We start from the raw sequence: 27,432 nt of genomic DNA, 5'->3' as shown, positions 1-27,432 counted from the left end.
GAGGAAGAAAAGGTATGAAACAAGGGGGAAACGTGAGGAGGAAAAGAGCAGGAAACGTGATGGAAAAAATGGCAGGGAAACATGAGGGGAGGAAAGAGTGGGAAATGTGAGGGGAAAAAGAGTGAGAAATGTGAGGGGGGGAAAAAGGTCCAAAATGTGAGGGGAGAGAAGGGCGGGAAATGTTGAGGGGGAGGGGGGAAAGGCAGGAAACGTGAGGGGAGAAAAGGGTGGGAAACGTGAGGAGGAAAAAGAATGGGAAACGTGAGGGGAAAAGGGTGGGAAATGTAAAGGGGGAAAAGAGAGGGAAATGTGACGGGAAGAAAAAACAGGAAATGTGAAGGGAAAAAAGGGGAAGAAGTATGAGGGGAAAAGGGTGGGAAATGTGAGGGGAGGAAAAACGGGAAATGTGAGGGGAAAAGGGGGGAAAAGTGAGGGGGGAAGAGGCAGGAACTGTGAGGGGAAATAATAGGAAACATGAGGGGGAAAAAAGTGTGGGAAATGTGAGGGGGAAAGGGTGGGAACTGTGAGGAGAATAAAGGGGGAAAATGGGGGGAAAAGAGCAGGAAACGTGAGGGGGAAATGTGAGGGGAAAAGGGGGAAATGTGAGGGGAGAAAGGGGGAAATGTGAGGGAAGAAAGGGTGGGAAACATGAGGGGAAAAAGGGAAACGTGAGGGGAGAAAAGGCAGCAAATGGAAAGAAAAAGAGCCAGGAAACACCAAGGGAGAAGAGAAGAAAACACGAAGTGGAAAAGGTAGGAAATGTGCTCCCCAATTCCTCAGGTGCCCCCTCCCCAAAATGAAGCGCAGACTCTGGGGGATTGCTCAGACATTTTATTTTCTGGGGGGCTCACGGGGCCTTCGTCACTCACACACTCTTCTTCCTCACCACGGTGGGCTCGTGGCTCTGCAGGATGGCCTGGTGGTGGCAAAGATGGGGGTCAGCACCCCAAAAGAAGGGGGAACCCTTCAAATGTCACCTCAAAATCCATCCCACCAATTAAACACCCCCCCCTAAATAAAAACCTCCTAATTAAACCCCCCGAATTAAAGATCCCCCAAATACAGCCTCAAAGATCACCAGTTAACTCCCTCAATTAAAGACCCCCCCTAATTAAACAGCTCCATTTAATCTCCCCCAATTAAACCCACTAATTAAACCCCTCAATTAAAACACCCCAATTAAACCCAAGTAAAAACATATTTAACCCCCCCAAGACCCCTCAGTTAATCCCCCCAATGAATCCTCCCAATTAAACTTCCCAATCAAACCCCCTAATTAAAACTGTTCTAATTAATCCCCCCCCCCCCCCAAATTAAGCCCCCCCCCTCACCATTTTTTGTCACCATCACTGAGGCACTGTGGAGGGAGAGACAAATGTTGAGGGGGCTTCAATTCCCCCCCAAACCCACCCCAATATCAGGAACCCCTCCCAAGGTACCCCAAAAATTTTGGGGACCCCCTCAAATCTTCAGGAGCTCCCCCAAAATTCGGGGTGCTCCTTCTCCCCCTGGTTATTCCTTCATCCAGCACCTCCCCCAGGTATTCACCAAAATTTTGGGGACTCCTCTGCGATTTTGGGGACCCCCTCACCCCAAAATCGGTCAGGACCTCCCCCAGATTTTGGGGACCCCCCTAATTTTGAGGACCCCCTCACCCCAAATCACTCCCAGGTATTCACAACCCTCCCCCAGGTATCCACGACCTCCCCAAAATTTTGGGAGCCCCTCCCGATTTTTAGGACCTCCCCCAGATTTTGGGGACTCCCCCCGATTTTGGGGACCCCCTCACCCCAATATCAGTCAGGACCTCCCCCAGATTTTGGGGACCCCCCCCTCAATTTTGGGGATCCCCTCACCCCAAATCACTCCCAGGTATTCACAACCCTCCCCCAGGTATTCATGACCTCCCCAAAATTTTGGGAATCCCTCCCTATTGTGAGGATCCCCCCCCCAGATTTTGGGGACCCCCCGATTTCGGGGACCCCCTCACCCCCAAATCGGTCAGGACCTCCCCCAGATTTTGGGGACCCCCCTAATTTTGAGGACCCCCTCACCTGAAATCCCTCCCAGGTATTCACAACCCTCCCCCAGGTATTCACCTCCCCCAAAATTTTAGGAGCCCCTCCCGATTTTAGGGACCCTCGCGATTTTGGGGACTCCCCCCGATTTTGGGGACCCTCTCACCCCAAAATCGGTCAGGACCTCCCCCAGATTTTGGGGACCCCCCTAATTTTGAGGACCCCCTCACCTGAAATCACTCCCAGGTACCACAACCCTCCCCCAGGTATTCACCTCCCCCAAAATTTTGGGAGCCCCTCCCGATTTTAGGGACCCTCGCGATTTTGGGGACCCCCCCGCGGTTTTGGGGGACCCCCTCACCCCCAAATCAGTCAGGACCTCCCCCAGATTTTGGGGACCCCCCCTAATTTTGGGGATCCCCTCACCTGAAATCACTCCCAGGTATTCATAACTCTCTCCCAGGTATTCACCTCCCCCAAAATTTTAGGAGCCCCTCCCGATTTTAGGGACCCTCGCGATTTTGGGGACTCCCCCCGATTTTGGGGACCCCCTCCGAGATTTTGGGGACCCCCTCACCCCGAATTTCGAGGCGGCACTCGGTCAGGGCCTCGCCCAGCTCGTTGACAGCCCTGCAGGTGTAGGTGCCGCCGTCGAAGGGTCCCGGCTTGCGGATCAGCAGGGTCAGGACCCCCTGGCTGTGCCTGGCCAGGAATTTGGGGTCCTCCCCGATGGCCACCTGGTTCTTCAGCCACACCACCTTGGGCTGGGAGGGACACACCTGGTCAGGTGGGTCCTGAAATGCACCCCAAAAACATCCCAGGGCACCCCAAAAACACCCAGGGCACCAAATGGGACACCCCAAAACCCTTCCTCAGGTGAACCCCACACCTGGTTCTTCAGGCTGGGAGGGACACACCTGGTCAGGTGAGTCCTGAAATGCACCCCAAAAACATCCCAGGGCACCCCAAAAACATCCCAGGCACCCCAAAAACACTCATAGACTCACTGGGACACCCCAAAACCATTCCTCAGGTGAACCCCACACCTGGTTCTTCAGGCTGGGAGGGACACACCTGGTCAGGTGAGTCCTGAAATGCACCCCAAAAACATCCCAGGGCACCCCAAAAACATCCCAGGCACCCCAAAAACACTCATAGACTCACTGGGACACCCCAAAACCCACACAGGACCCCCAAATCTCCACCCAGGACCCCCAAATCTCCACCCAAACCCCCCTAAATTTGGGGTGAACAGGGTCAGGGGTGCCCCAAAACCCCATCAGGACCCCAAATCTCCACCCAGGACCCCCAGATCTCCACCCAGGACCCCAAATCTCCACCCGACCCCCCTAATTTTGGGGAGAACAGGCTCAGGGGTACCCCAAAACCCACCCAGGACCCCAAAACCCACCCAGGACCCCCAAATCTCCACCCAAACCCCCCTAATTTTGGGGTGAACAGGCTCAGGGGTACCCCAAAACCCCCTCAGGACCCCAAAACCCACCCGGGACCCCCCAAATCTCCACCCAACCCCTCCTAATTTTGGGGTGAACAGGCTCAGGGGTGCCCCAAAACCCCCTCAGGACCCCAAATCTCCACCCAGGACCCCCAGATCTCCACCCAGCACCCCAAATCTCCACCCAACCCCTCCTAATTTTGGGGTGAACAGGCTCAGGGGTACCCCAAAACCCCATCAGGACCCCGAATCTCCACTAAGGACCCCCAAATCTCCACCCGACCCCCCCTAATTTTGGGGTGAACAGGCTCAGGGGTACCCCAAAACCCACCCAGGACCCCCAAATCTCCACCCAAACCCCCCTAAATTTGGGGTGAACAGGCTCAGGGGTACCTCAAAACCCACCCAGGACCCCAAAACCCACCCGGGACCCCCAGATCTCCACCCAAACCCCCCTAATTTTGGGGTGAACAGGGTCAGGGGTACCTCAAAACCCACCCAGGACCCCCAAATCTCCACCCAGGACCCCCCAGATCTCCACCCAGGACCCCAAATCTCCACCCGACCCCCCCCATAAATTTGGGGTGAACAGGCTCAGGGGTACCCCAAAACCCCCTCAGGACCCCAAATCTCCACTCAGGTCCCCCAGATCTCCACCCAGCACCCCCAAATCTCCACCCAAACCCCCCTAAATTTTGGGGTGAACAGGCTCAGAGGTACCCCAAAACCCCCTCAGGACCCCCAAAACCCACCCGGGACCCCCAAATCTCCATCCAAACCCCCCTAATTTTGGGGCGTGAACAGGGTCAGGGGTACCCCAAAACTCCATCAGGACCCCCAAATCTCCATCCAGCACACCAAATCTCCACCCGACCCCCCCCTAAATTTGGGGTGAACAGGCTCAGGGGTACCCCAAAACCCACCCAGGACCCCAAATCTCCACTCAGGACCCCCAGATCTCCACCCAGCACCCCAAATCTCCATCCAAACCCCCCTAATTTTGGGGTGAACAGGGTCAGGGGTACCCCAAAACCCCCTCAGGACCCCAAAACCCACCCGGGACCCCCAGATCTCCACCCAACCCCTCCTAATTTTGGGGTGAACAGTGTCAGGGGTACCCCAAAAACCCACCCGGGACCTCCAAATCTCCACCCAGGACCCCAAATCTCCACCCAGGACCCCCAAATCTCCACCCAAACCCCCCTAATTTTGGGTGAACAGGGTCAGGGGTACCCCAAAACCCACCCAGGACCCCAAATCTCCACCCAGGACCCCCAGATCTCCACCCAGGCACCCCAAATCTCCACCCAACCCCTCCTAATTTTGGGGTGAACAGGCTCAGGGGTACCCCAAAACCCCATCAGGACCCCGAATCTCCACTAAGGACCCCCAAATCTCCACCCGACCCCCCCCTAATTTTTGGGGGTGAAACAGGCTAAGGGGTCCCCCAAAAACCCCCTCAGGACCCCCAAATCTCCACCCAACCCCTCCTAATTTTGGGGAGAACAGGCTCAGGGGTACCCCAAAAACCCCCCTCAGGACCCCAAAACCCACCCGGGACCCCCAGATCTCCACCCAAACCCCCCTAATTTTGGGGTCAACAGGCTCAGGGGTGCCCCAAAACCCACCCAGGACCCCAAAACCCACCCGGGACCCCCAAATCTCCACCCAAACCCCCCAATTTTGGGGTGAACAGGGTCAGGGGTACCCCAAAACCCACCCAGGACCCCAAATCTCCACTCAGGACCCCCAGATCTCCAACCCAGCACCCCAAATCTCCATCCAAACCCCCCTAATTTTGGGCGTGAACAGGGTCAGGGGTACCTCAAAACCCCCTCAGGACCCCAAAACCCACCCAGGACCCCCAAATCTCCACCCAGGACCCCAAATCTCCACCCAGGACCCCCAAATCTCCACCCAAACCCCCCGAATTTTGGGGTGAACAGGCTCAGGGGTACCCCAAAACCCCCTCAGGACCCCAAAACTCACCCAGGACCCCCAAATCTCCACCCAAACCCCCTAATTTTGGGGTGAACAGGGTCAGGGGTACCCCAAAACCCCATCAGGGCCCCAAATCTCCACTCGGGACCCCCAAATCTCCACCCAAACCCCCCTAATTTTGGGGTGAACAGGCTCAAGGGTACCCCAAAACCCACCCAGGACCCCAAATCTCCACTCAGGACCCCCAAATCTCCACCCAAACCCCCCTAATTTTGGGGAGAACAGGGTCAGGGGTACCCCAAAACCCCCTCAGGACCCCCAAATCTCCACCCAGGACCCCCAGATCTCCACCCAGCACCCCAAATCTCCACCCGACCCCCCCTAATTTTGGGGTGAACAGGCTCAGGGGTCCCCCAAAGTGCCCCCAGGACCCCCCCAAACCTTGGGGTGCCCCCTGACTGCGCAGTTGAGGGCGGTGGAGTATCCGGCCACGGCGCTGCGATCCACCAGGGGCGTCAGGAACTGGGGGGCCGAGCGGAAATCGTGCTCCTGGTACTGGGGGGGCTTCAGCCGCAGCTCTGGGGGGGTCCCAGAAGGATTTAGGGGGACCCCAACATTCTTGGGGGGGTGGTAATTGCTTGGGGTTGCACCCCCGGGCTTAAATAAGGGGGGGGTGTAATCAGGGTGGGATCACAATGTGTGGGGGACCCCAAAAATCTGTTAAAATCTTGATAATATTCCCTGTTAAACACCCTGAATTCATAATTCCCAATTAGAGGTAGCTGAATTAATTAAAAATCCTGATTAAGAGCTCAATGAATGGCAAAATTTGGGGTTTGGGTGGTTTTGGGGATCACAGGGATTTTCCTGAACCCACAGGAACTGCACCAAATCCTTTCAAATGTACCCCAAAACCACCTGAAACCCGCCCAAAACCACCTGAATCTCATCCAAAACCACCTCAAACCCCCCCAAATCCGTTCAATCACCCACAAAACCACCTCGAGCCACCCCAAAACCAACTCAAACCCACCCAAAACCACCTCAAACCCCCCCAGCTCCTCCAAAACCACCTCAAACCCGCCCAAAACCACCTGAAACACGCCCAAAACCACCTGAAACCCGCCCAAAACCACCTGAATCTCATCCAAAACCACCTCAAACCCCCCCAAATCCATTCAATCTCCCACAAAACCACCTCGAGCCACCCCAAAACCAACTCAAATCCACCCAAAACCACCTCAAACCCCCCCAGCTCCTCCAAAACTCCCCCAAAACCACCTCAAGCCACCCCAAAACCACCTGAAACCTCCCCAAAACCACCTGAAACCTCCCCAAACCACCTCAAACCCACCCAAAACCACCTGAAACCCGCCCAAAACCATCTGAATCTCATCCAAAACCACCTCAAACCCCCCCAAATCCGTTCAATCACCCACAAAACCACCTCAAGCCACCCCAAAACCAACTCAAATCCCCCCTAAAACCACCTCAAACCCCCCCAGCTCCTCCAAAACTCCCCCAAAACCACCTCGAGCCACCCCAAAACCAACTCAAACCCACCCAAAACCACCTGAAACCTCCCCAAAACCACCTGAATCTCATCCAAAACCACCTCAAACCCCCCCAAATCCGTTCAATCACCCACAAAACCACCTCGAGCCACCCCAAAACCAACTCAAATCCCCCCTAAAACCACCTCAAACCCCCCCAACTCCCCCAAAACCACCTCAAAACCACCTCAAACCCACCCAAAACCACCTGAAACCTCCCCAAAACCACCTGAAACCTGCCCAAAACCACCTGAATCTCATCCAAAACCACCTCAAACCCCCCCAACTCCCCCAAAATTCCCCCAAAACCACCTCAAGCCACCCCAAAACCACCTCAAACCCACCCAAAACCACCTCAAACCTCCCCAAAACCATCTGAATCTCATCCAAAACCACCTCAAACCCCCCCAAATCCGTTCAATCACCCACAAAACCACCTCAAGCCACCCCAAAACCAACTCAAATCCCCCTAAAACCACCTCAAACCCCCCGAACTCCCCCAAAACCACCCCAAAACCACCTCAAGCCACCCCAAAACCACCTGAAACCTGCCCAAAACCACCTGAAACCTCCCCAAAACCATCTGAAACCCGCCCAAAACCACCTGAATCTCATCCAAAACCACCTCAAACCCCCCCAAATCTGTTCAATCACCCACAAAACCACCTCAAGCCACCCCAAAACCACCTCAAACCCACCCAAAACCACCTCAAACCTCCCCAAAACCACCTGAATCTCATCCAAAACCAGCTCAAACCCCTCCAAATCCGTTCAATGTCCCCCAAAACTTCCCCAATCCCCCCAAAACCACCTGAAACCCCCCAAAACTACCTCAAACCCCCCAAAAAACATCTCAAAACCACCTCAAACCCCCAAAACTACCTCAAACCCCCCAAAAACCACCTCAAACCTCCCCAAATCCACCTCAAACCCCCCCAAAACCACCTCAAACCTCCTCAAACCCCCCCAAGCCCCCCGAATTTGGGGGTACCCGCTTTGGGGATGACGGCGGTGTTGGAGGAGAGCCCGGGTTTCTCGCTCAGCCCGCACAGGTACCCCCCAAATCCACCTCAAACCCCCTAAATCCACCTTAAACCCCCCCTAAACCACCTCAAACCCCCCCTAAACCACCTCAAAGCCCCCCAAATCCACCTCAAATCCACCTCAAACCCCCCAAAAACCACCTCAAATTCCTCCTAAACCACCTCAAACCCCCCCTAAACCACCTCAAACCCCCCCAAATCCACCTCAACCCCCCCCAAAACCACCTCAAACCCCCTCAAACCCCCCCAAGCCCCCCGAATTTGGGGGTACCCGCTTTGGGGATGACGGCGGTGTTGGAGGAGAGCCCGGGTTTCTCGCTCAGCCCGCACAGGTACCCCCCCAAAACCACCTCAAATCCACCTCAAACCCCCCCAAAAACCATCTCAAACCTCCCCAAAACCACCTCAAACCCCCCCAAATCTTCTCAGTCTCTCATAAAACCACCTCAAATTCCTCCTAAAATCACCTCAACTCCCCCCAAACCACCTCAACCCCCCCCAAAACCTCCTCAAATCCCCCCTAAACTCCCCCAAACCCCCCCAAGCCCCCCGAATTTGGGGGTACCCGCTTTGGGGATGACGGCGGTGTTGGAGGAGAGCCCGGGTTTCTCGCTCAGCCCGCACAGGTACCCCCCCAAATCCACCTCAAACCCCCCCAAAACCACCTCAAACCCCCCCTAAATCACCTCAAACCCCCCAAATCCACCTCAAATCCACCTCAAACCCCCCCAAATCCACCTCAAATCCCCCTAAATCCACCTCAAACCCCCCAAACCACCTCAAATCCACCTCAAACCCCCCCAAAAACCACCTCAAATCCCCCCAAACCCCCTCAAACCCCCCCAAACCACCTCAAACCCCCCAAAACCACCTCAACCACCCCAAATCCACCTCAAACCCCTCCAAATCCACCTCAACCCCCCCCTAAACCACCTCAAACCTCCCCAAACCCCCCCAAGCCCCCCGAATTTGGGGGTACCCGCTTTGGGGATGACGGCGGTGTTGGAGGAGAGCCCGGGTTTCTCGCTCAGCCCGCACAGGTATCCCCCCAAATCCACCTCAAACCCCCCAAATCCACCTCGAACCCCCTAAATCCACCTCAAACCCCCCAAAACCACCTCAAACCCCCTAAATCCACCTCAAACCCCCCCAAACCACCTCAAACCTCCTCAAATCCACCTCAAACCCCCCCAAATCCACCTCAAACCCCCCAAAAACCACCTCAAATCCCCCCAAACCCCCCCAAGCCCCCCGAATTTGGGGGTACCCGCTTTGGGGATGACGGCGGTGTTGGAGGAGAGCCCGGGTTTCTCGCTCAGCCCGCAGAGGTTCTCGCTGAACACCTTGAACAGGTACTCGTTGCCCATCACCAGCTCCGAGGCCGTGCAGCGCAGGGGCCGGTTGTGCTCGTACACCGTGAACCACTCCTGGGGGAGGGGGGGGTTTGGGGGGTCGTGAGGTGGTTTTGGGGGGTCTTTGGGGGAGATTTCGGGGTGCTGAGGGGGTTTGGGGTGGTTTTGAGTAGGTTTTGGGGGGTCGTGAGAGGGTTTGAGGTGGTTTTGGGGGGATTTTGAGGAGCTGAGGGGTCTTTGGGGGGTTTTGGGGGACTGCTGAGGGGGTTTGGGGGGGTTTGATGGGTTTTGGGGGAGATTTCGGGGAGCTGAAGGGGTTTGGGGTGGTTTTGAGTTGGTTTTGGGGGGTCGTGAGGGGGTTTGGGGGGTTTGAGGTGGTTTTGGGGGAGATTTTGAGGAGCTGAGGGTTCTTTGGGGGGGTTTGAGGGGGTTTGAGGGGGTCTTTGGGGGAGATTTCGGGGAGCTGAAGGGGTTTGGGGTGGTTTTGAGTTGGTTTTGGGGGGTCGTGAGGGGGTTTGGGGGAGGTTTGAGATGGTTTTGGGGGGATTTTGGGGTGCTGAGGGGTCTTTGGGGGGGTTTGAGGGGGTTTGGGGGGTCGTGAGGGGGTTTGAGGGGGGTTTGAGGTGGTTTTGGGGGGATTTTGGGGTGCTGAGGGTTCTTTGGGGGGGTTTGAGGGGGTTTTGGGGGGAGCTCAAGGGGTTTTGGGGGGGTTTGAGGGGTTTTGGGGAGTCTTTGGGGGAGATTTCGGGGAACTGAAGGGGTTTGAGATGGTTTTGAGTTGGTTTTGGGGGGTCGTGAGGGGGTTTGGGGGGGTTTGAGGTGGTTTTGGGGGGATTTTGAGGAGCTGAGGGGTCTTTGGGGGGTTTTGGGGGACTGCTGAGGGGGTTTGGGGGGGTTTGAGGTGGTTTTGGGGGGTCTTTGGGGGAGATTTCGGGGAGCTGAGGGGGTTTGGGGTGGTTTTGAGTTGGTTTTGGGGGGTCATGAGGGGGTTTGGGGGGGTTTGAGGTGGTTTTGGGGGGATTTTGAGGAGCTGAGGGGTCTTTGGGGGTGGTTGAGGGGGTTTGAGGGGGAGCTCAAGGGGTTTTGGGGGGGTTTGAGGGGTTTTGGGGGAGATTTCGGGGAGCTGAGGGGGTTTGGGGTGGTTTTAAGTTGGTTTTGGGGGGTCGTGAGGGGGTTTGAGGTGGTTTGGGGGCGATTTTGAGGAGCTGAGGGGTCTTTGGGGGGGTTTGAGGGGGTTTTGGGGGGAGCTCAAGGGGTTTTGGGGGGGTTTGAGGGGTCTTTGGGGGAGGTTTGGGGGAGATTTCGGGGAGCTGAAGGGGTTTGGGGTGGTTTTCAGTTGGTTTTGGGGGGTCGTGAGAGGGTTTGGGGGGTCGTGAGGGGGTTTTGGGGGGGTTTGGGGGGGTCTTTGGGGGAGATTTCGGGGAGCTGAGGGGGTTTGGGGTGGTTTTGAGTTGGTTTTGGGGGGTCGTGAGGGGGTTTGAGATGGTTTTGGGGGGATTTTGAGGAGCTGAGAGGTCTTTGGGGGGGTTTGAGGGGGTTTTGGGGGGAGCTCAAGGGGTTTGAGGGGTTTTGGGGGGTCTTTGGGGGAGATTTCGGGGTGCTGAGGGGGTTTGGGGTGGTTTTGAGTTGGTTTTGGGGGGTCGTGAGGGGGTTTGGGGGGGTTTGAGTTGGTTTTGGGGGGATTTTGAGGAGCTGAGGGGTCTTTGGGGGGGTTTGAGGGGGTTTAGGGGAGAGCTCAAGGGGTTTTGGGGGGGTGTGAGGGGTTTTGGGGGGTCTTTGGGGGAGATTTCGGGGAGCTGAGGGGGTCTGGGGGAGAGCTGAGGGGGTTTTGGGGGTCGTGAGGGGGTTTGGGGGAAGATTTCGGGGTGCTGAGGGGGTTTGGGGTGGTTTTGAGTTGGTTTTGGGGGTCGTGAGGGGGTTTGGGGGAGGTTTGGGGAGATTTTGGGGGACCTGAGGGGTTTTTAGGGGGGTTTGGGGAGGTTTTGGAGAGCTGAGGGGATTTGGGGGTTCAGTTGAGAATTTGGGGGGGTCAGCTGAGGATTTGGGGAGTCATTTGGGGGTTCCTTGGAGGATTTTGGGGTTCCACTGAGAAATTGGGGGTTCAATTGAGCATTTTTGAGTTCCATCGAAAGTTTTGGGGTTCCATTGAGAATTTGGGGTTCCTTTGGGGTGATTTTGAGGTTCCACTGAGGATTTTGGGGTTCCATTGAGTATTTTGGGGTTCCACTGAGTATTTTGGGGTTCCACTGAGCATTTGGGATTTCCATTGAGGATTTTGGGGTTCCTTTGGGGTGATTTTGGGGTTCCATTGAGTATTTTTGGGTTCCATTGAGAATTTGGGGATTCAGTTGAAGATCTGGGGGTTCCATTGAGTATTTTGGGGTTCCAATGAGTATTTTGGGGTCCCTCTGAGGATTTTGGGGTTCCATTGAGCATTTGGGATTTCCATTGAGAATTTGGGATTTCCATTGAGGATTCTGGGATTTCCAGTGAGGATTTTGGGGTTCCACTGAGGATTTTGGGGTTCCTTTGGGGTGATTTTGGGGTTCCATTGAGAATTTGGGGTTCCTTTGAGCATTTGGGGGTTCCATTGAGCATTTTGGGGTTCCATTGAGAATTTGGGGATTCAGTTGAAGATCTGGGGGTTCCATTGAATATTTTGGGGTTCCATTGAATATTTTGGGGTTCCACTGAGGATTTTGGGGTTCCATTGAGCATTTGGGATTTCCATTGAGGATTTTGGGGTTCCACTGAGCCCTTTGGGATTTCCATTGAGAATTTGGCATTTCCATTGAGGATTCTGGGATTTCCATTGAGAATTTGGGATTTCCATTGAGAACTTTGGGGTTCCACTGAGGATTTTGGGGTTCCTTTGGGGTGATTTTGGGGTTCCTTTGAGCATTTTGGGGTTCCATTGAGGATTTTGGGGTTCCACTGAGGATTCTGGGGTTCCTTTGGGGTGATTTTGGGATTCCATTGAGAATTTTGGGGTTCCATTGAGAATTTTTGGGTTCCATTGAGAATTTGGGATTCCTTTGAGCATTTTGAGGTTCCACTGAGGATTTTGGGGGTCCACTGAGGATTTTGGGGTTCCAATGAGTATTTTGGGGTTCCACTGAGCATTTGGGATTTCCATTGAGTATTTTGGGGTTCCACTGAGGATTTTGGGGTTCCTTTGTGGTGATTTTGGGGTTCCATTGAGTATTTTTGGGTTCCATTGAGAATTTGGGGATTCAGTTGAAGATCTGGGGGTTCCATTAAATATTTTGGGGTTCCACTGAGCATTTTGGGGTTCCTCTGAGGATTTTGGGGTTCCTCTGAGGATTTTGGGGTTCCACTGAGCCCTTTGGGATTTCCATCGAGAATTTGGGATTTCCATTGAGAATTTGGGATTTCCATTGAGGATTCTGGGATTTCCAGTGAGCATTTTGGGGTTCCACTGAGTATTTTGGGATTTCCACTGAGCATTTTGGGGTTCCACTGAGGATTTTGGGGTTCCGCTGAGCACTCTGGGGTCCCTCAGGGGTGCTGATTTTGGGGTGCTGCCCCCTCACCATGGTTCTCTTGTCGGCCTTCATGATGGTGTACCCCGTGATCTCGGCGTTGCCGTCGTCCTCGGGGGGCTCCCACTCCACCAGGGCGTTGAACCCCCAAACCTCCTTCACCTGCACATTCTTGGGGGGCCCCGGCCGCTCTAAAGGGGGGGGGGGGGGATCAGCTCAGGGACACCCCAAAACCTCCCGGAAACATCCCTGGGAAATAGCACCCAAAATACCCCAAAATCGCCCCAAAAATACCCCAAAATCACCCCAAAATACCCCCAAAACTGCTCTAAAATGCCCCAAAACTGACCCCCAAAATACCCCCAAAACTGACCCCCAAAATACCCCAAAAACTGCCCTAAAATACCCCAAAAATACCCCAAAATCACCCCAAAAATACTCCCAAAACTGCCCTAAAATACCCCAAAACTGACCCCCAAAATACCCCAAAAACTGCCCTAAAATACCCCAAAAACTGCCCTAAATCACCCCCAAAATACCCCAAAACTGCCCTAAAATACCCCAAAAACCTGCCCTAAAATACCCCAAAAATACCCCCAAAACTGCCTTAAAATACCCCAAAATCACCCCAAAATCACCCCAAAATACCCCCAAAACTGCTCTAAAATACCCCAAAAATACCCCCAAAACTGCCTTAAAATACCCCAAAATACCCCAAAACTGACCCCCAAAATACCCCAAAACTGCCTCAAAATACTCCAAAAATACCCCCAAAAATACCCCCAAAACTGCCCCAAAATACCCCCAAAATACCCCCAAATCACCCCAAAAATACCCCTAAAACTGCCCTAAAATACCCCAAAAATACCCCAAAACTGACCCCAAAATACTCCAAAACTGACCCCAAAAATACCCCCAAAACTGCCTCAAAATACCCCCAAAATACCCCCAAAACTGCCTTAAAATACCCCCAAAATACTCCAAAACTGACCCCCAAAATACCCCCAAAACTGCCCTAAAATACCCCAAAAACCTGCCCTAAAATACCCCAAAAATACCCCAAAACTGCCTTAAAATACCCCCAAAATACTCCAAAACTGACCCCAAAAATACCCCCAACCTGACCCCAAAATACCCCCAAAACTGCCCTAAAATACCCCAAAACTGACCCCCAAAATACCCCAAAATCACCCCAAAAATACCCCCAAAACTGCCCTAAAATACCCCAAAGTACCCCAAAACTGACCCCCAAAATACCCCAAAAATACCCCTAAAACTGCCCTAAAATACCCCAAAACCACCCCAATATACCCCAAAACCACCCAGAATACCCCAAAACTGACCCCCAAAATACCCCAAAAATACCCCAAAACTGACCCCAAAAATACCCCCAAATCACCCCAAAAATACCCCCAAAACTGCCCTAAAATACCCCAAAACTGACCCCCAAAACACCCCAAAACCACCCCAAAAATACCCCAAAACTGCCTTAAAATACCCCAAAATACCCCAAAATCACCCCAAAACCTCCCAGTGCTCCCAGTTCCCAATCCCAGTGCTCCCAGTGCTCCCAGTTCCCAATCCCAGCGCTCCCAGTGCTCCCAGTTCCCAATCCCAGCGCTCCCAGTTCCCCTCCCAGTGCTCCCAGTTCCCAATCCCAGCACTCCCAGTGCTCCCAGTTCCCAATCCCAGCGCTCCCAGCACTCCCAGTTCCCAATCCCAGCACTCCCAGTGCTGCCAGTTCCCGATCCCAGTGCTCCCAGTGCTCCCAGTTCCCCTCCCAGTGCCCCCAGTTCCCAATCCCAGTGCTCCCAGTTCCCAATCCCAGCACTCCCAGTGCTCCCAGTTCCCAATCCCAGTGCTCCCAGTTCCCAATCCCAGTGCTCCCAGTGCTCCCAGTTCCCAATCCCAGCGCTCCCAGTGCTCCCAGTTCCCAATCCCAGTGCTCCCAGTTCCCAATCCCAGTGCTCCCAGTTCCCAATCCCAGCACTCCCAGTGCTCCCAGTTCCCAATCCCAGTGCTCCCAGTTCCCAATCCCAGTGCTCCCAGTGCTCCCAGTTCCCCTCCCAGTGCTCCCAGTTACGGACGCCTCAGCTGTGTCCTCCATGCCCTCGATGCGCACGCTGAGCCCTGCGCTCCCAGTCACTCCCAGTCACTCCCAGTCACTCCCAGTCACTCCCATCATTCCCAGTCACTCCCAGTCGCTCCCAGTCACTCCCAGTCGCTCCCAGTCACTCCCAGTCGCTCCCAGTCACTCCCATCATTCCCAGTGCCTCCAGTTCCCAGTCCCAGTTCCCTCCCAGTCCCTCCCAGTGCTCCCAGTTCCCCTCCCAGTGCTCCCAGTTCCCCTCCCAGTGCTCCCAGTTACGGACGCCTCAGCTGTGTCCTCCATGCCCTCGATGCGCACGCTGAGCTCTGCGCTCCCAGTCACTCCCAGTCACTCCCAGTCACTCCCAGTCACTCCCATCATTCCCAGTGCCCCCAGTTCCCAGTCCCAGTTCCCTCCCAGTCCCTCCCAGTGCTCCCAGTTACCGACGATGCGCAGGCGCATCTCGGCCGTGTCCTCCATGCCCTCGATGCGCACGCTGAGCCCTGCGCTCCCAGTCACTCCCAGTCACTCCCAGTCACCCCCATCATTCCCAGTGCTCCCAGTTCCCAGTCCCAGTCCCCTCCCAGTGCTCCCAGTGCTCCCAGTTACTGACGATGCACATCTCGGCCGTGTCCTCCATGCCCTCGATGTGCACGCTCTGCCCGGCTTTCCCAGTGCTCCCAGTTCCCATTCCCAGTGCTCCCAGTTCCCATTCCCAGTGCTCCCAGTTCCCTCCCAGTCCCTCCCAGTGCTCCCAGTTACCGACGATGCGCAGGCGCATCTCGGCTGTGTCCTCCATGCCCTCGATGCGCACGCTGAGCCCTGCGCTCCCAGTCACTCCCAGTCACTCCCAGTCACTCCCATCATTCCCAGTGCTCCCAGTTCCCAGTCCCAGTCCCCTCCCAGTCCCTCCCAGTGCTCCCAGTTACCGACGATGCGCAGGCGCATCTCGGCCGTGTCCTCCATGCCCTCGATGCGCACGCTGAGCCCTGTGCTCCCAGTCACTCCCAGTCGCTCCCAGTCACTCCCAGTCACTCCCATCATTCCCAGTGCCCCCAGTTCCCAGTCCCAGTTCCCTCCCAGTCCCTCCCAGTGCTCCCAGTTACCGACGATGCGCAGGCGCATCTCGGCCGTGTCCTCCATGCCCTCGATGTGCACGCTGAGCTCTGCGCTCCCAGTCACTCCCAGTCACTCCCAGTCGCTCCCAGTCACTCCCATCATTCCCAGTGCTCCCAGTTCCCAATCCCAGTGCTCCCAGTGCTCCCAGTTCCCCTCCCAGTGCTCCCAGTTACGGACGCCTCAGCTGTGTCCTCCATGCCCTCGATGCGCACGCTGAGCCCTGCTCTCCCAGTCACTCCCAGTCGCTCCCAGTCACTCCCAGTCACTCCCAGTCACTCCCATCATTCCCAGTGCCCCCAGTTCCCAGTCCCAGTTCCCCTCCCAGTCCCTCCCAGTGCTCCCAGTTACCGACGATGCGCAGGCGCATCTCGGCCGTGTCCTCCATGCCCTCGATGCGCACGCTGAGCCCTGCGCTCCCAGTCACTCCCAGTCACTCCCAGTCGCTCCCAGTCACTCCCATCATTCCCAGTGCCCCCAGTTCCCACTCCCAGTTCCCTCCCAGTCCCTCCCAGTGCTCCCAGTTACCGACGATGCGCAGGCGCATCTCGGCCGTGTCCTCCATGCCCTCGATGCGCACGCTGAGCCCTGCGCTCCCAGTCGCTCCCAGTCACTCCCATCATTCCCAGTGCCCCCAGTTCCCAGTCCCAGTTCCCTCCCAGTCCCTCCCAGTGCTCCCAGTTACCGACGATGCGCAGGCGCATCTCGGCCGTGTCCTCCATGCCCTCGATGCGCACGCTGAGCCCTGCGCTCCCAGTCGCTCCCAGTCACTCCCATCATTCCCAGTGCCCCCAGTTCCCAGTCCCAGTTCCCTCCCAGTCCCTCCCAGTGCTCCCAGTTACCGACGATGCGCAGGCGCATCTCGGCCGTGTCCTCCATGCCCTCGATGCGCACGCTGAGCCCGTAGCGCCCCGAGTGCCCCCTGGTGGCGGCGCGGATGAAGAACACCGTGTCCCGGTCCGACGTGCGCACGTGCACGTCCTCGCCCAGGGGCCCGCCCTCCTTCGTCCACGTCACCTGGGGGCGGGGCTTACCCTGCCGGGGGGGCGGGGCTTGGTTAGATCTATGGGGGGCTGTGGGGTTCAGGTGTCCCTATGGGATCTATGGGGTTGAGGTGTCCCTATGGGATCTATGGGGCTCAGGTGTCCCTATGGGATCTATGGGGCTGTAGGGTTCAGTTGTCCCTATGGGGCTGTGGGGTTGAGGTGTGTCCCTATGGGATCTATGGGGCTGTGGGGTTGAGGTGTCCCTATGGGATCTATGGGGTTGAGGTGTCCCTATGGGATCTATGGGGCTGTAGGGTTCAGTTGTCCCTATGGGGCTGTGGGGTTCAGGTGTCCCTATGGGGCTGTGGGGCTGAGGTGTCCCTATGGGATCTATGGGGTTGAGGTGTCCCTATGGGATCTATGGGGCTGTGGGGTTGAGGTGTCCCTATGGGATCTATGGGGCTGTGGGGTTGAGGTGTCCCTATGGGATCTATGGGTCTGTGGGGATGAGGTGCCCCTATGGGATCTGTGGGGCTGTGGGGTTGAGGTGCCCCTATGGGATCTATGGGGCTGTAGGGTTCAGTTGTCCCTATGGGATCTATGGGGCTGTGGGGTTCAGTTGTCCCTATGGGATCTGTGGGGTTGAGGTGTTCCTATGGGATCTATGGGTCTGTGGGGTTGAGGTGTCCCTATGGGATCTATGGGGCTGTGGGGTTGAGGTGTCCCTATGGGATCTATGGGATCTGTGGGGTTGAGGTGTCCCTATGGGATCTATGGGGTTGAGGTGTCCCTATGGGATCTATGGGGCTGTGGGGTTGAGGTGTCCCTATGGGATCTATGGGGTTGAGGTGTCCCTATGGGATCTGTGGGGCTGTGGGATTCTGTTGTCCCTATGGGATCTATGGGGCTGTGGGATTCTGTTGTCCCTATGGGATCTGTGGGGTTGAGGTCTCCCTATGGGATCTATGGGGCTGTGGGGTTGAGGTGTCCCTATGGGATCTATGGGGCTGTACGGTTCAGTTGTCCCTATGGGGCTGTGGGGTTGAGGTGTCCCTATGGGATCTATGGGGGGCTGTGGGGTTGAGGTGTCCCTATGGGATCTATGGGGGGCTGTGGGGTTGAGGTGTCCCTATGGGATCTATGGGGGGCTGTGGGGTTGAGGTGTCCCTATGGGATCTATGGGGCTGTGGGGTTGAGGCGTCCCTATGGGATCTATGGGGTTGAGGTGTCCCTATGGGATCTGTGGGGCTGTGGGGCTCAGGTGTCCCTATGGGATCTATGGGGCTGTGGGGTTGAGGTGTCCCTATGGGATCTATGGGGTTGTGGTGTCCCTACGGGATCTATGGGGCTGTGGGGTTGAGGTGTCCCTATGGGATCTATGGGGTTGTGGTGTCCCTATGGGCCTGAGTTATCCCAATAAATCCATAGGGCTGAATTATCCCTATAGAGCTGAGTGATCCCTATAAAGCTGAGTGATCCCAATAAATCTATAGGGTTGAGTTGTCCCTATAGGGCTGAGTTGTCCCTATAGGGCTGAGTTGTTCCTATAGGGCTGAGTTGTCCCTATAGGGCTGAGTGATCCCAATAAATCCATAGGGCTGAGTTGTCCCTATAGGGCTGAGTGATCCCTATAGGGCTGAGTGATCCCAATAAATCCATAGGGCTGAGTTGTCCCTATAGGGCTGAGTGATCCCTATAGGGCTGAGTGATCCCAATAAATCCATAGGGCTGAGTTGTCCCTATAGGGTTGAGTTGTCCCTATAGGGCTGAGTTGTCCCTATAGGGCTGAGTTATCCCTATGGGGCTGAGTTGTCCCTATAGGGCTGAGTTGCCCCCACGGGGCTGAGTTCCCCAAGTTTTGGGGTCCCCCCACTCACCTGGAAGGGGATGACCAGGTTCACCTGCTCCCCCACCTTCCTGACGTACGTCTGCCGCAGGTGCCGGGGCAGCCGGATTTTGGGGCGCTCTGGGGGGGTCGGACAAGGTTTAGGGGGGGGATCTATGGGGCAGAACCCCCCCATTTTGGGGTCTCCCCCGATTTTGGGGTTCCCCCTTACCCATCAGTGCCCCCTCAATTCCTTCGGGTTCTCCTCCCCAAAGTTTCAGTTCCATTTTTGGGGTCCTTCCCTGGTTTTAGGGTCCTTCCTCATTTTTGGGGTCCCTCTCCATTTTTGGGGTCTCTCCCCATTTTTGGGGATCTTCCCCATTTTTAGGGCCCCTCGTATTTAGTCTTTCTCCCCAGTTTTAGGGTCACTCCCTAATTTTGGGGTCCCTCCACAATTTGGGGTTCCCCACTTCTGTTTTTGGGTTCCCCCCCATTTTGGGGTCTCCTCCGATTTTGGGGTCCCCCCTTCCCTTTAGGGGTCCCCTTTCCCTCATGGATCCCCCCCAGATTTCAGGATTTCCCCCCCAATTTCAAGTTCCCCCCCCCAATTTCCGACTCCCCCCAATTTCGGGGTCCCCCCCGACATTTCAGGGTCCCCCCCACAAATTTCGGGGTCCCCCCTTTTCCTCATGGATCCCCCTTTTTTCGATCCCCCTTTTATGAACCTCCCTAATTTCCCTTATGGATCCCCCCCAGATTTCAAGATTTTCCCCCCAATTTCAAGCTCCCCCCCCCAGTTTCCGACTCCCCCCGATTTCGGGGGTCCCCCCCACATTTCAGGGTCCCCCCCCATAATTTCGGGGTCCCCCCTTTTCCTTATGGATCCCCCTTTTTTGGATCCCCCCCCTTTTATGGATCCCTCTAATTTCCCTCATGGATCCCCCCCACTTTTGGGGTCCCCCCTCAAATTTCCGGCTCCCCCCAATTTTGGGCTCCCCCCCAATTTCGGGGTCCCCCCCCACAAATTTCGGGGTCCCCCCTTTTCCTGATGGATCCCCTTTTTTGGATCCCCCTTTTTTAGATCCCCCTTTTATGGATCCCTCTAATTTCCCTCACGGATCCCCCCCACTTTTGGGGTCCCCCCCAAATTTCCGGCTCCCCCCAATTTTGGGCTCCCCCCCAATTTTGGACTCCCCCCCAATTTCGGGGTCCCCCCCACAAACTTCGGGGTCCCCCCTTTCCTTTTGGGGTCCTCCCTTTTCGGATCCCCCCTTTTATGGATCCCCCCAATTTCCCTTATGGATCCCCCCCAGATTTCAAGATTTTCCCCCCCAATTTCCGACTCCCCCCAATTTCGGGGGTCCCCCCCACATTTCAGGGTCCCCCCCCAAATTTCGGGGTCCCCCCTTTTCCTTATGGATCCCCCTTTTTTGGATCCCCATTTTTAGATCCCCCTTTTATGGATCCCTCTAATTTCCCTCACGGATCCCCCCCACTTTTGGGGTCCCCCCCCAAATTTCCGGCTCCCCCCAATTTTGGGCTCCCCCCCAATTTTGGGCTCCCCCCCAATTTCGGGGTCCCCCTCACAAACTTCGGGGTCCCCCCTTTCCTTTTGGGGTCCTCCCTTTTCGGATCCCCCTTTCATGGATCCCCCTAATTTCCCTTATGGATCCCCCCCAGATTTTGGGATTTCCCCCCCAGTTTCCGACTCCCCCCAATTTCGGGGGTCCCCCCCACATTTCAGGGTCCCCCCCTAATTTCGGGGTCCCCCCTTTTCCTCATGGATCCCCTTTTTTGGATTCCCCTTTTTTAGATCCCCCTTTTATGGATCCCCCTAATTTCCCTCATGGATCCCCCCCAGATTTCAAGATTTTCCCCCCAATTTCAAGCTCCCCCCCCCAATTTCCGACTCCCCCCAATTTCGGGGTCCCCCCCACATTTCAGGGTCCCCCCCCACAAACTTCGGGGTCCCCCCCTATCTTTTTGGGGTCCTCCCTTTTCGGATCCCCCTTTTATGGATCCCCCTAATTTCCCTTATGGATCCCCCCCTGATTTCGGGATCCCCCCCCCAATTTCAAGCTCCCCCCCCAATTTCGGGGGTACCCCCCACATTTCAGGGTCCCCCCCTAATTTCGGGGTCCCCCCTTTTCCTCATGGATCCCCTTTTTTGGATCCTCCTTTTTTAGATCCCCCTTTTATGGATCCCTCTAATTTCCCTCACGGATCCCCCCCACTTTTGGGGTCCCCCCCCAAATTTCCGGCTCCCCCCAATTTTGGGCTCCCCCCCAATTTTGGACTGCCCCCCAATTTCGGGGTCCCCCCCACAAACTTCGGGGTCCCCCCTTTCCTTTTGGGGTCCTCCCTTTTCGGATCCCCCTTTTATGGATCCCCCTAATTTCCCTTATGGATCCCCCCCAGATTTTGGGATTTCCCCCCCAATTTCCGACTCCCCCCGATTTCGGGGTCCCCCCCGACATTTCAGGGTCCCCCCCTAATTTCGGGGTCCCCCCTTTTCCTCATGGATCCCCCTTTATTCGATCCCCCTTTTATGAATCTCCCTAATTTCCCTTATGGATCCCCCCCAGATTTTGGGATTTCCCCCCCAATTTCAAGCTCCCCCCCCCAATTTCCGACTCCCCCCGATTTCGGGGTCCCCCCCAGATTTCGGGGTGCCCCCAGACCCACCGACGATCTCGCGGATGGTGACGGGCTGGGCCATGGTGGCCGGGGGGCTGCGGCCCGCGATGTTGACGCCCACCACGCGGAACAGCAGCTTCTCCCCCGTGGGCAAACCCCGCACGGTCAGCCCGCAGCGCTCCACCAGCTCCGTGTTCGCGGGGGTCCACGTGGTGTCTGGGGGGAGATTGGGGGGTTAGGGGGTCGGGGAGGGGGCTATGGGGTCGGGGGGTGTTGGGTTTCGGGGTTATGGGGTCGGGAGGTATCGGATTTTGGGGTTATGGGGCTGGGGGCTCCACCAGCTCCATGTTCGCGGGGGTCCACGTGGTGTCTGGGGGGAGATTGGGGGGGCTATGGGGTCGGGGAGGGGGCTATGGGGTCAGCGAGGGGGTTATGGGGTCAGCGAGGGGGTTATGGGGTCAGCGAGGGGGTTATGGGGTCGGGGGTATCAGATTTTGGGGGTTATGGGGTTGGGGAAGGGGCTGGGGGCTTCACCAGCTCCGTGTTCGCGGGGGTCCAGGTGGTGTCTGGGGGGAGATTGGGGGGGTTATGGGGCTGGGGAGGGGGCTATGGGGTCAGCGAGGGAGTTATGGGGTCGGGGAGGGGGTTATGGGGTCGGGGAGGGGGTTATGGGGTCGGGGGGTATCGAATTTTGGGGGTTATGGGGTTGGGTAGGGGGCTATGGGGCTGGGGGCTCCACCAGCTCCGTGTTTGCAGGGGTCCACGTGGTGTCTGGGGGGAGATTGGGGGGTTAGGGGGCTGGGGAGGGGGCTATGGGGTCGGGGGGTATCGGATTTTGGGGTTATGGGGTCGGGAGGTATCGGATTTTGGGGTTATGGGGCTGGGGGCTCCACCAGCTCCATGTTCGTGGGGGTCCAGGTGGTGTCTAGGGGGGAGATTGGGGGGTCATGGGGTCGGGGAGGGGGCTATGGGGTCAGCGAGGGGGTTATGGGGTCGGGGAGGGGGCTATGGGGTCGGGGAGGGGGTTATGGGGTTGGGGAGGGGGCTATGGGGTCAGCGAGGGGGTTATGGGGTCGGGGGGTATCGAATTTTGGGGGTTATGGGGTCGGGGAAGGGGCTGGGGGCTCCACCAGCTCCGTGTTCGTGGGGGTCCAGGTGGTGTCTGGGGGGAGATTGGGGGGGTAATGGGGTCAGGGAGGGGCTTATGGGGTCGGGGGGTATTGGAATTTGGGGCTATGGGGTCAGGGAGGGGCTTATGGGGTCGGGGAGTATTGGAATTTGGGGTTATGGGATTGGGGAGGGGGTTATGGGGTCGGGGAGTATCGAATTTTGGGGTTATGGGGCTGGGGGCTCCACCAGCTCCGTGTTCGCGGGGGTCCACGTGGTGTCTGGGGGGGAGATTGGGGGGGTTATGGGGCTGGGGAGGGGGCTATGGGGTCAGCGAGGGGGTTATGGGGTCAGGGGGTATTGGATGTTGGGGTTATGGGGTCGGGGGTATCGGATTTTGGGGTATGGGGCTGGGGGCTCCACCAGCTCCGTGTTCGCGGGGGTCCACGTGGTGTCTGGGGGGGAGATTGGGGGGGTTATGGGGCTGGGGAGGGGGCTATGGGGTCAGCGAGGGGGTTATGGGGTCGGGGGGGGTATCAGATTTTGGGGTTATGGGGTCGGGGGGTATCGGATTTTGGGGGTTATGGGGTCGGGGAAGGGGCTGGGGGCTCCACCAGCTCCGTGTTCGCGGGGGTCCACGTGGTGTCTGAGGGGAGATTGGGGGGTTAGGGGGTCGGGGAGGGGGCTATGGGGTCAGCGAGGGGATTATGGGGTCGGGGGGTATCTAATTTTGGGGGTTATGGGGTTAGGTAGGGGGCTATGGGGCTGGGGGCTCCACCAGCTCCATGTTCGCGGGGGTCCACGTGGTGTCTGGGGGGGAGATTGGGGGGTTAGGGGGTCGGGGAGGATCGGAATTTGGGGTTATGGGGTCGGGGAGGGGGTTATGGGGTCGGGGGGTATCGAATTTTGGGGGTTATGGGGTTGGGTAGGGGGCTATGGGGCTGGGGGCTCCACCAGTTCCGTGTTTGCAGGGGTCCACGTGGTGTCTGGAGGGAGATTGGGGGGTTATGGGGCTGGGGAGGGGGCTATGGGGTCGGGGAGTATCGGATTTTGGGGTTATGGGGTCGGGGAGTATCGAATTTTGGGGTTATGGGGTCGGGGAAGGGGCTGGTGGCTCCACCAGCTCCGTGTTCGCGGGGGTCCACGTGATGTCTGGGGGGAGATTGGGGGGGTTATGGGGTCGAGGAGGGGGTTATGGGGTCGGGGAGGGGGCTATGGGGTCGGGGAGTATCGGAATTTGGGGGTTATGGGGCTGTGGAGGGGGTTATGGGGTCGGGGGGTGTTGGATTTTGGGGTTATGGGGCTGGGGGCTCCACCAGCTCCGTGTTCGCGGGGGTCCAGGTGGTGTCTGGGGGGAGATTGGGGGGGTTATGGGGCTGGGGAGGGGGCTATGGGGTCAGCGAGGGAGTTATGGGGTCGGGGAGGGGGTTATGGGGTCGGGGAGGGGGTTATGGGGTCGGGGGGTATCAAATTTTGGGGGTTATGGGGTTGGGTAGGGGGCTATGGGGCTGGGGGCTCCACCAGCTCCGTGTTCGCGGGGGTCCACGTGGTGTCTGGGGGGGAGATTGGGGGGGTAATGGGGTCGGGGAGGGGGCTATGGGGGTCCGGGAGTATTGGAATTTGGGGTTATGGGATTGGGGAGGGGAATATCGGAATTTGGGGTTATGGGGTTGGGGAATATCGGAATTTGGGGTTATGGAGTCAGGGGGGGGTTATGGGGTCGGGGGTATCGGATTTTGGGGGTTATGGGGTCAGGGAGAGGGCTATGGGGTCGGGGGTGGGGGTTATGGGGCTGGGGGTATCGGATTTTGGGGGGTTATGCGGTCGGGGAGGGGGTTATGGGGTCGGGGAGGGGGCTATGGGGTCGGGGAGGGGGTTATGGGGTCGGGGAGGGGGTTATGGGGTCGGGGAGGGGGCTATGGGGTCGGGGAGGGGGTTATGGGGTCGGGGAGGAGGTTATGGGGTCAGCAAGGGGGTTATGGGGTCGGGGAGTATCGAATTTTGGGGGTTATGGGGTCGGGGAGGGGGCTATGGGGTCGGGGTGGGGGTTATGGGGCTGAGGAGGGGGATATGGGGTTGGGGAGGGGGATATGGGGTCAGGGAGGGGGTTCTGGGGTCGGGGGTATCAGATTTTGGGGGGTTATGGGGTCAGGGAGGGGGTTATGGGGCTGGGGGTATCAGATTTTGGGGGGCTATGGGGCTGGGGAGGGGGCTATGGGGCTGGGGAGGGGGTTATGGGGCTGGGGGTATCAGATTTTGGGGGGGTATGGGGTCAGCGAGGGGGTTATGGGGCTGGGGGTATCAGATTTTGGGGTGCTATGGGGCTGGGGAGGGGGTTATGGAGTTGAAGGGCACCAAGTTGGGGGGTTTTGGGGTCCCCCCAAATTTTGGGGTGCCCCACTCACCCCCCTCCCCTCACCTTTACCAGGTACCCCTCGATCCCCCCCCTCAAATTTCAGGGATTCCCACAAACTTTTGGGATCTCCCCAAATTTCAGGGATTCCCACCAAGTTTTGGGATTCCACCCTAACATTTTGGGGTGCCCCCCGAATTTTGGGGTGCCCCATTCACCCCCCTCCCCTCACCTTTACCAGGTACCCCTCGATCCCCCCCCTCAAATTTCAGCCATTCCCACCAAATTTCAGCCATTCCCCCAAACTTTTGGCATCTCCCCCGAAGTTTTGTGATCCCACCCCACAATTTTGGGGTCCCCCCCCGAATTTTGGGGCGCGGCACTCACCCCCCCTCCCGGCACCACTCCACCAGGTAGCCGTCGATGCCCCCCGCCCCCAGGCGCTCAGGTGGGCGCCACTTGAGGGTGGCCGTGGTGTCCGTCACGTCCTCCAGCGTCAGGTGAGTGGGTTCGCTGGTGGGGGCTGCGGGGGACCCCAAAAATCACCCCAAAATCAGCCCAAAGTCAGCCAAATATCACCTCAAAATCACCCAAAAATCACCTCAAAAAACGCCCCAAAATCAGCCCAAAGTCAGCCAAATATCACCTCAAAATCACCCAAAAATCACCTCAAAAAACGCCCCGAAATCGCCCCAAAATCAGCCCAAAGTCAGCCAAATATCACCTCAAAAATCAGCCTGAAATCACCCAAAAATCACCTCAAAAATCAGCCTGAAATCACCCAAAAATCACCTCAAAAAACACCCCGAAATCACCCCAAAATCAGCCCAAAGTCAGCCAAATATCACCTCAAAAATCAGCCCGAAATCACCCAAAAATCACCTCAAAAATCAGCCTGAAATCCCCCCAAATCACTGAAAAATCAGCCCAAAATCACCCTGAAATCAGCCCAAAATAACCCAAATATCACCCCAAAATCACCCTGAAATCAGCCGAAAGTCACCCAAATATCACCTCAAAATCAGCCCAAAGTCACCCAAAATCACCTCAAAAATCAGCCTGAAATCCCCCCAAATCACTGAAAAATCACCCAGAAATCAGACCGAAATCAGCCCAATAATCACCCAAATATCACCTCAAAATCAGCCCAAAGTCACCCAAAAATCACCTCAAAAAACGCCCAAAAATCACCCCAAAATCAGCCCAAAGTCAGCCAAATATCACCTCAAAAATCAGCCTGAAATCAGCCCAAAACCACCTCAAAAATCAGCCCAAAATCACCCAAAAATCACCTCAAAAAACGCCCCAAAATCAGCCCAAAGTCACCCAAAATCACCTCAAAAATCAGCCCAAAATAACCCAAATATCACCTCAAAAATCAGCCCAAAATCACCCAATTATCACCTCAAAAATCAGCCCAAAATAACCCAAATATCACCTCAAAAATCAGCCTGAAATCAGCCCAAAATCACCTCAAAAATCAGCCCAAAATCACCCAAAAATCACCTCAAAAATCAGCCTGAAATCAGCCCAAAGTCACCCAAAATCACCTCAAAAATCAGCCTGAAATCCCCCCCAATCAGCCCGAAATCAGCCCAAAATCACCCCAAAAATCAGCCTGAAATCCCCCCAAATCACTGAAAAATCACCCCAAAATCACCCTGAAATCAGCCCAAAATAACCCAAATATCACCTCAAAATCAGCCCGAAATGAGCCCAAAATCAGCCCAAAAACATTCAAAAATGACCCAAAAACTCACCTCAAAAATCAGCCTAAAATCCCCCCAAAATCACTCAAAAATCACCTCAAAATTACCCCCAAAGTTGCCCCAAAATCAGCCCAAAATCAGCACAAAAATCACCTCAAAAATCACTCCAAAATCACCCCAAAATCACACAGAAATCACCCCAAAATCACCCAAAATCACACCAAAAATCACCCCAAAATCAGTCAAAAATCACCCCAAAATCACCCAAAAATCAGTCAAAAATCACACAGAAATCAGCCCAAAATCACCCAAAAATCACCTCAAAAATCACTCCAAAATCACCCCAAAATCACACAGAAATCACCCCAAAATCACACAGAAATCACCCCAAAATCACCAAAAATCACCCCAAAATCAGTCAAAAATCACCCCAAAATCACACAGAAATCAGCCCAAAATCAGCCCAAAAATCACCCCAAAATCAGCCCCAAACCACTGAAAAATCATCCCCAAATCCACCTGGAAGCCCCCAGACCCAATTCAGGACCCTGAAATCCCCCCAAATCCCCCTGGGAGCCCCCAGACCCAATCCAGGACCCCCAAATCCTCCTCAAATCCCCCTGGACACCCCCAGACCCAATCCAGGACCCTGAAATGCCCCCAACATCCCCTCCAGGACCCCCTGAATGCCCCTGGGACACCCCCAGACCCAATCCAGGACCCCCAAATCCCCTCTAGGACCCC

General features: G+C 56.3%; 1 protein-coding gene across 1 annotated transcript in view; it reads right to left on the bottom strand.

Moving 5' to 3' along the window:
- Window positions 1–816: 816 nt before the first annotated feature.
- Window positions 817–27,432, bottom strand: part of LOC132334934 (myosin-binding protein C, fast-type-like) — a 64,678-nt gene continuing 38,062 nt past the window's right edge. Inside the window, 10 exon segments of the mRNA XM_059861059.1 lie at window positions 817–916; window positions 1,332–1,357; window positions 2,596–2,782; window positions 5,857–5,993; window positions 9,279–9,438; window positions 12,918–13,057; window positions 16,914–17,106; window positions 18,935–19,023; window positions 21,568–21,736; window positions 25,369–25,502. Of these exon segments, the coding sequence (XP_059717042.1) occupies window positions 1,347–1,357; window positions 2,596–2,782; window positions 5,857–5,993; window positions 9,279–9,438; window positions 12,918–13,057; window positions 16,914–17,106; window positions 18,935–19,023; window positions 21,568–21,736; window positions 25,369–25,502 (1,220 nt within the window). The 3' untranslated portion in view covers window positions 817–916; window positions 1,332–1,346.

Source organism: Haemorhous mexicanus, chromosome 16, assembly GCF_027477595.1.
Source record: "Haemorhous mexicanus isolate bHaeMex1 chromosome 16, bHaeMex1.pri, whole genome shotgun sequence".
NCBI lineage: Eukaryota > Metazoa > Chordata > Aves > Passeriformes > Fringillidae > Haemorhous > Haemorhous mexicanus.
The sequence above is the reverse complement of the archived record's forward strand: the minus strand, read 5'-3'. Positions and strand labels throughout refer to the sequence as shown.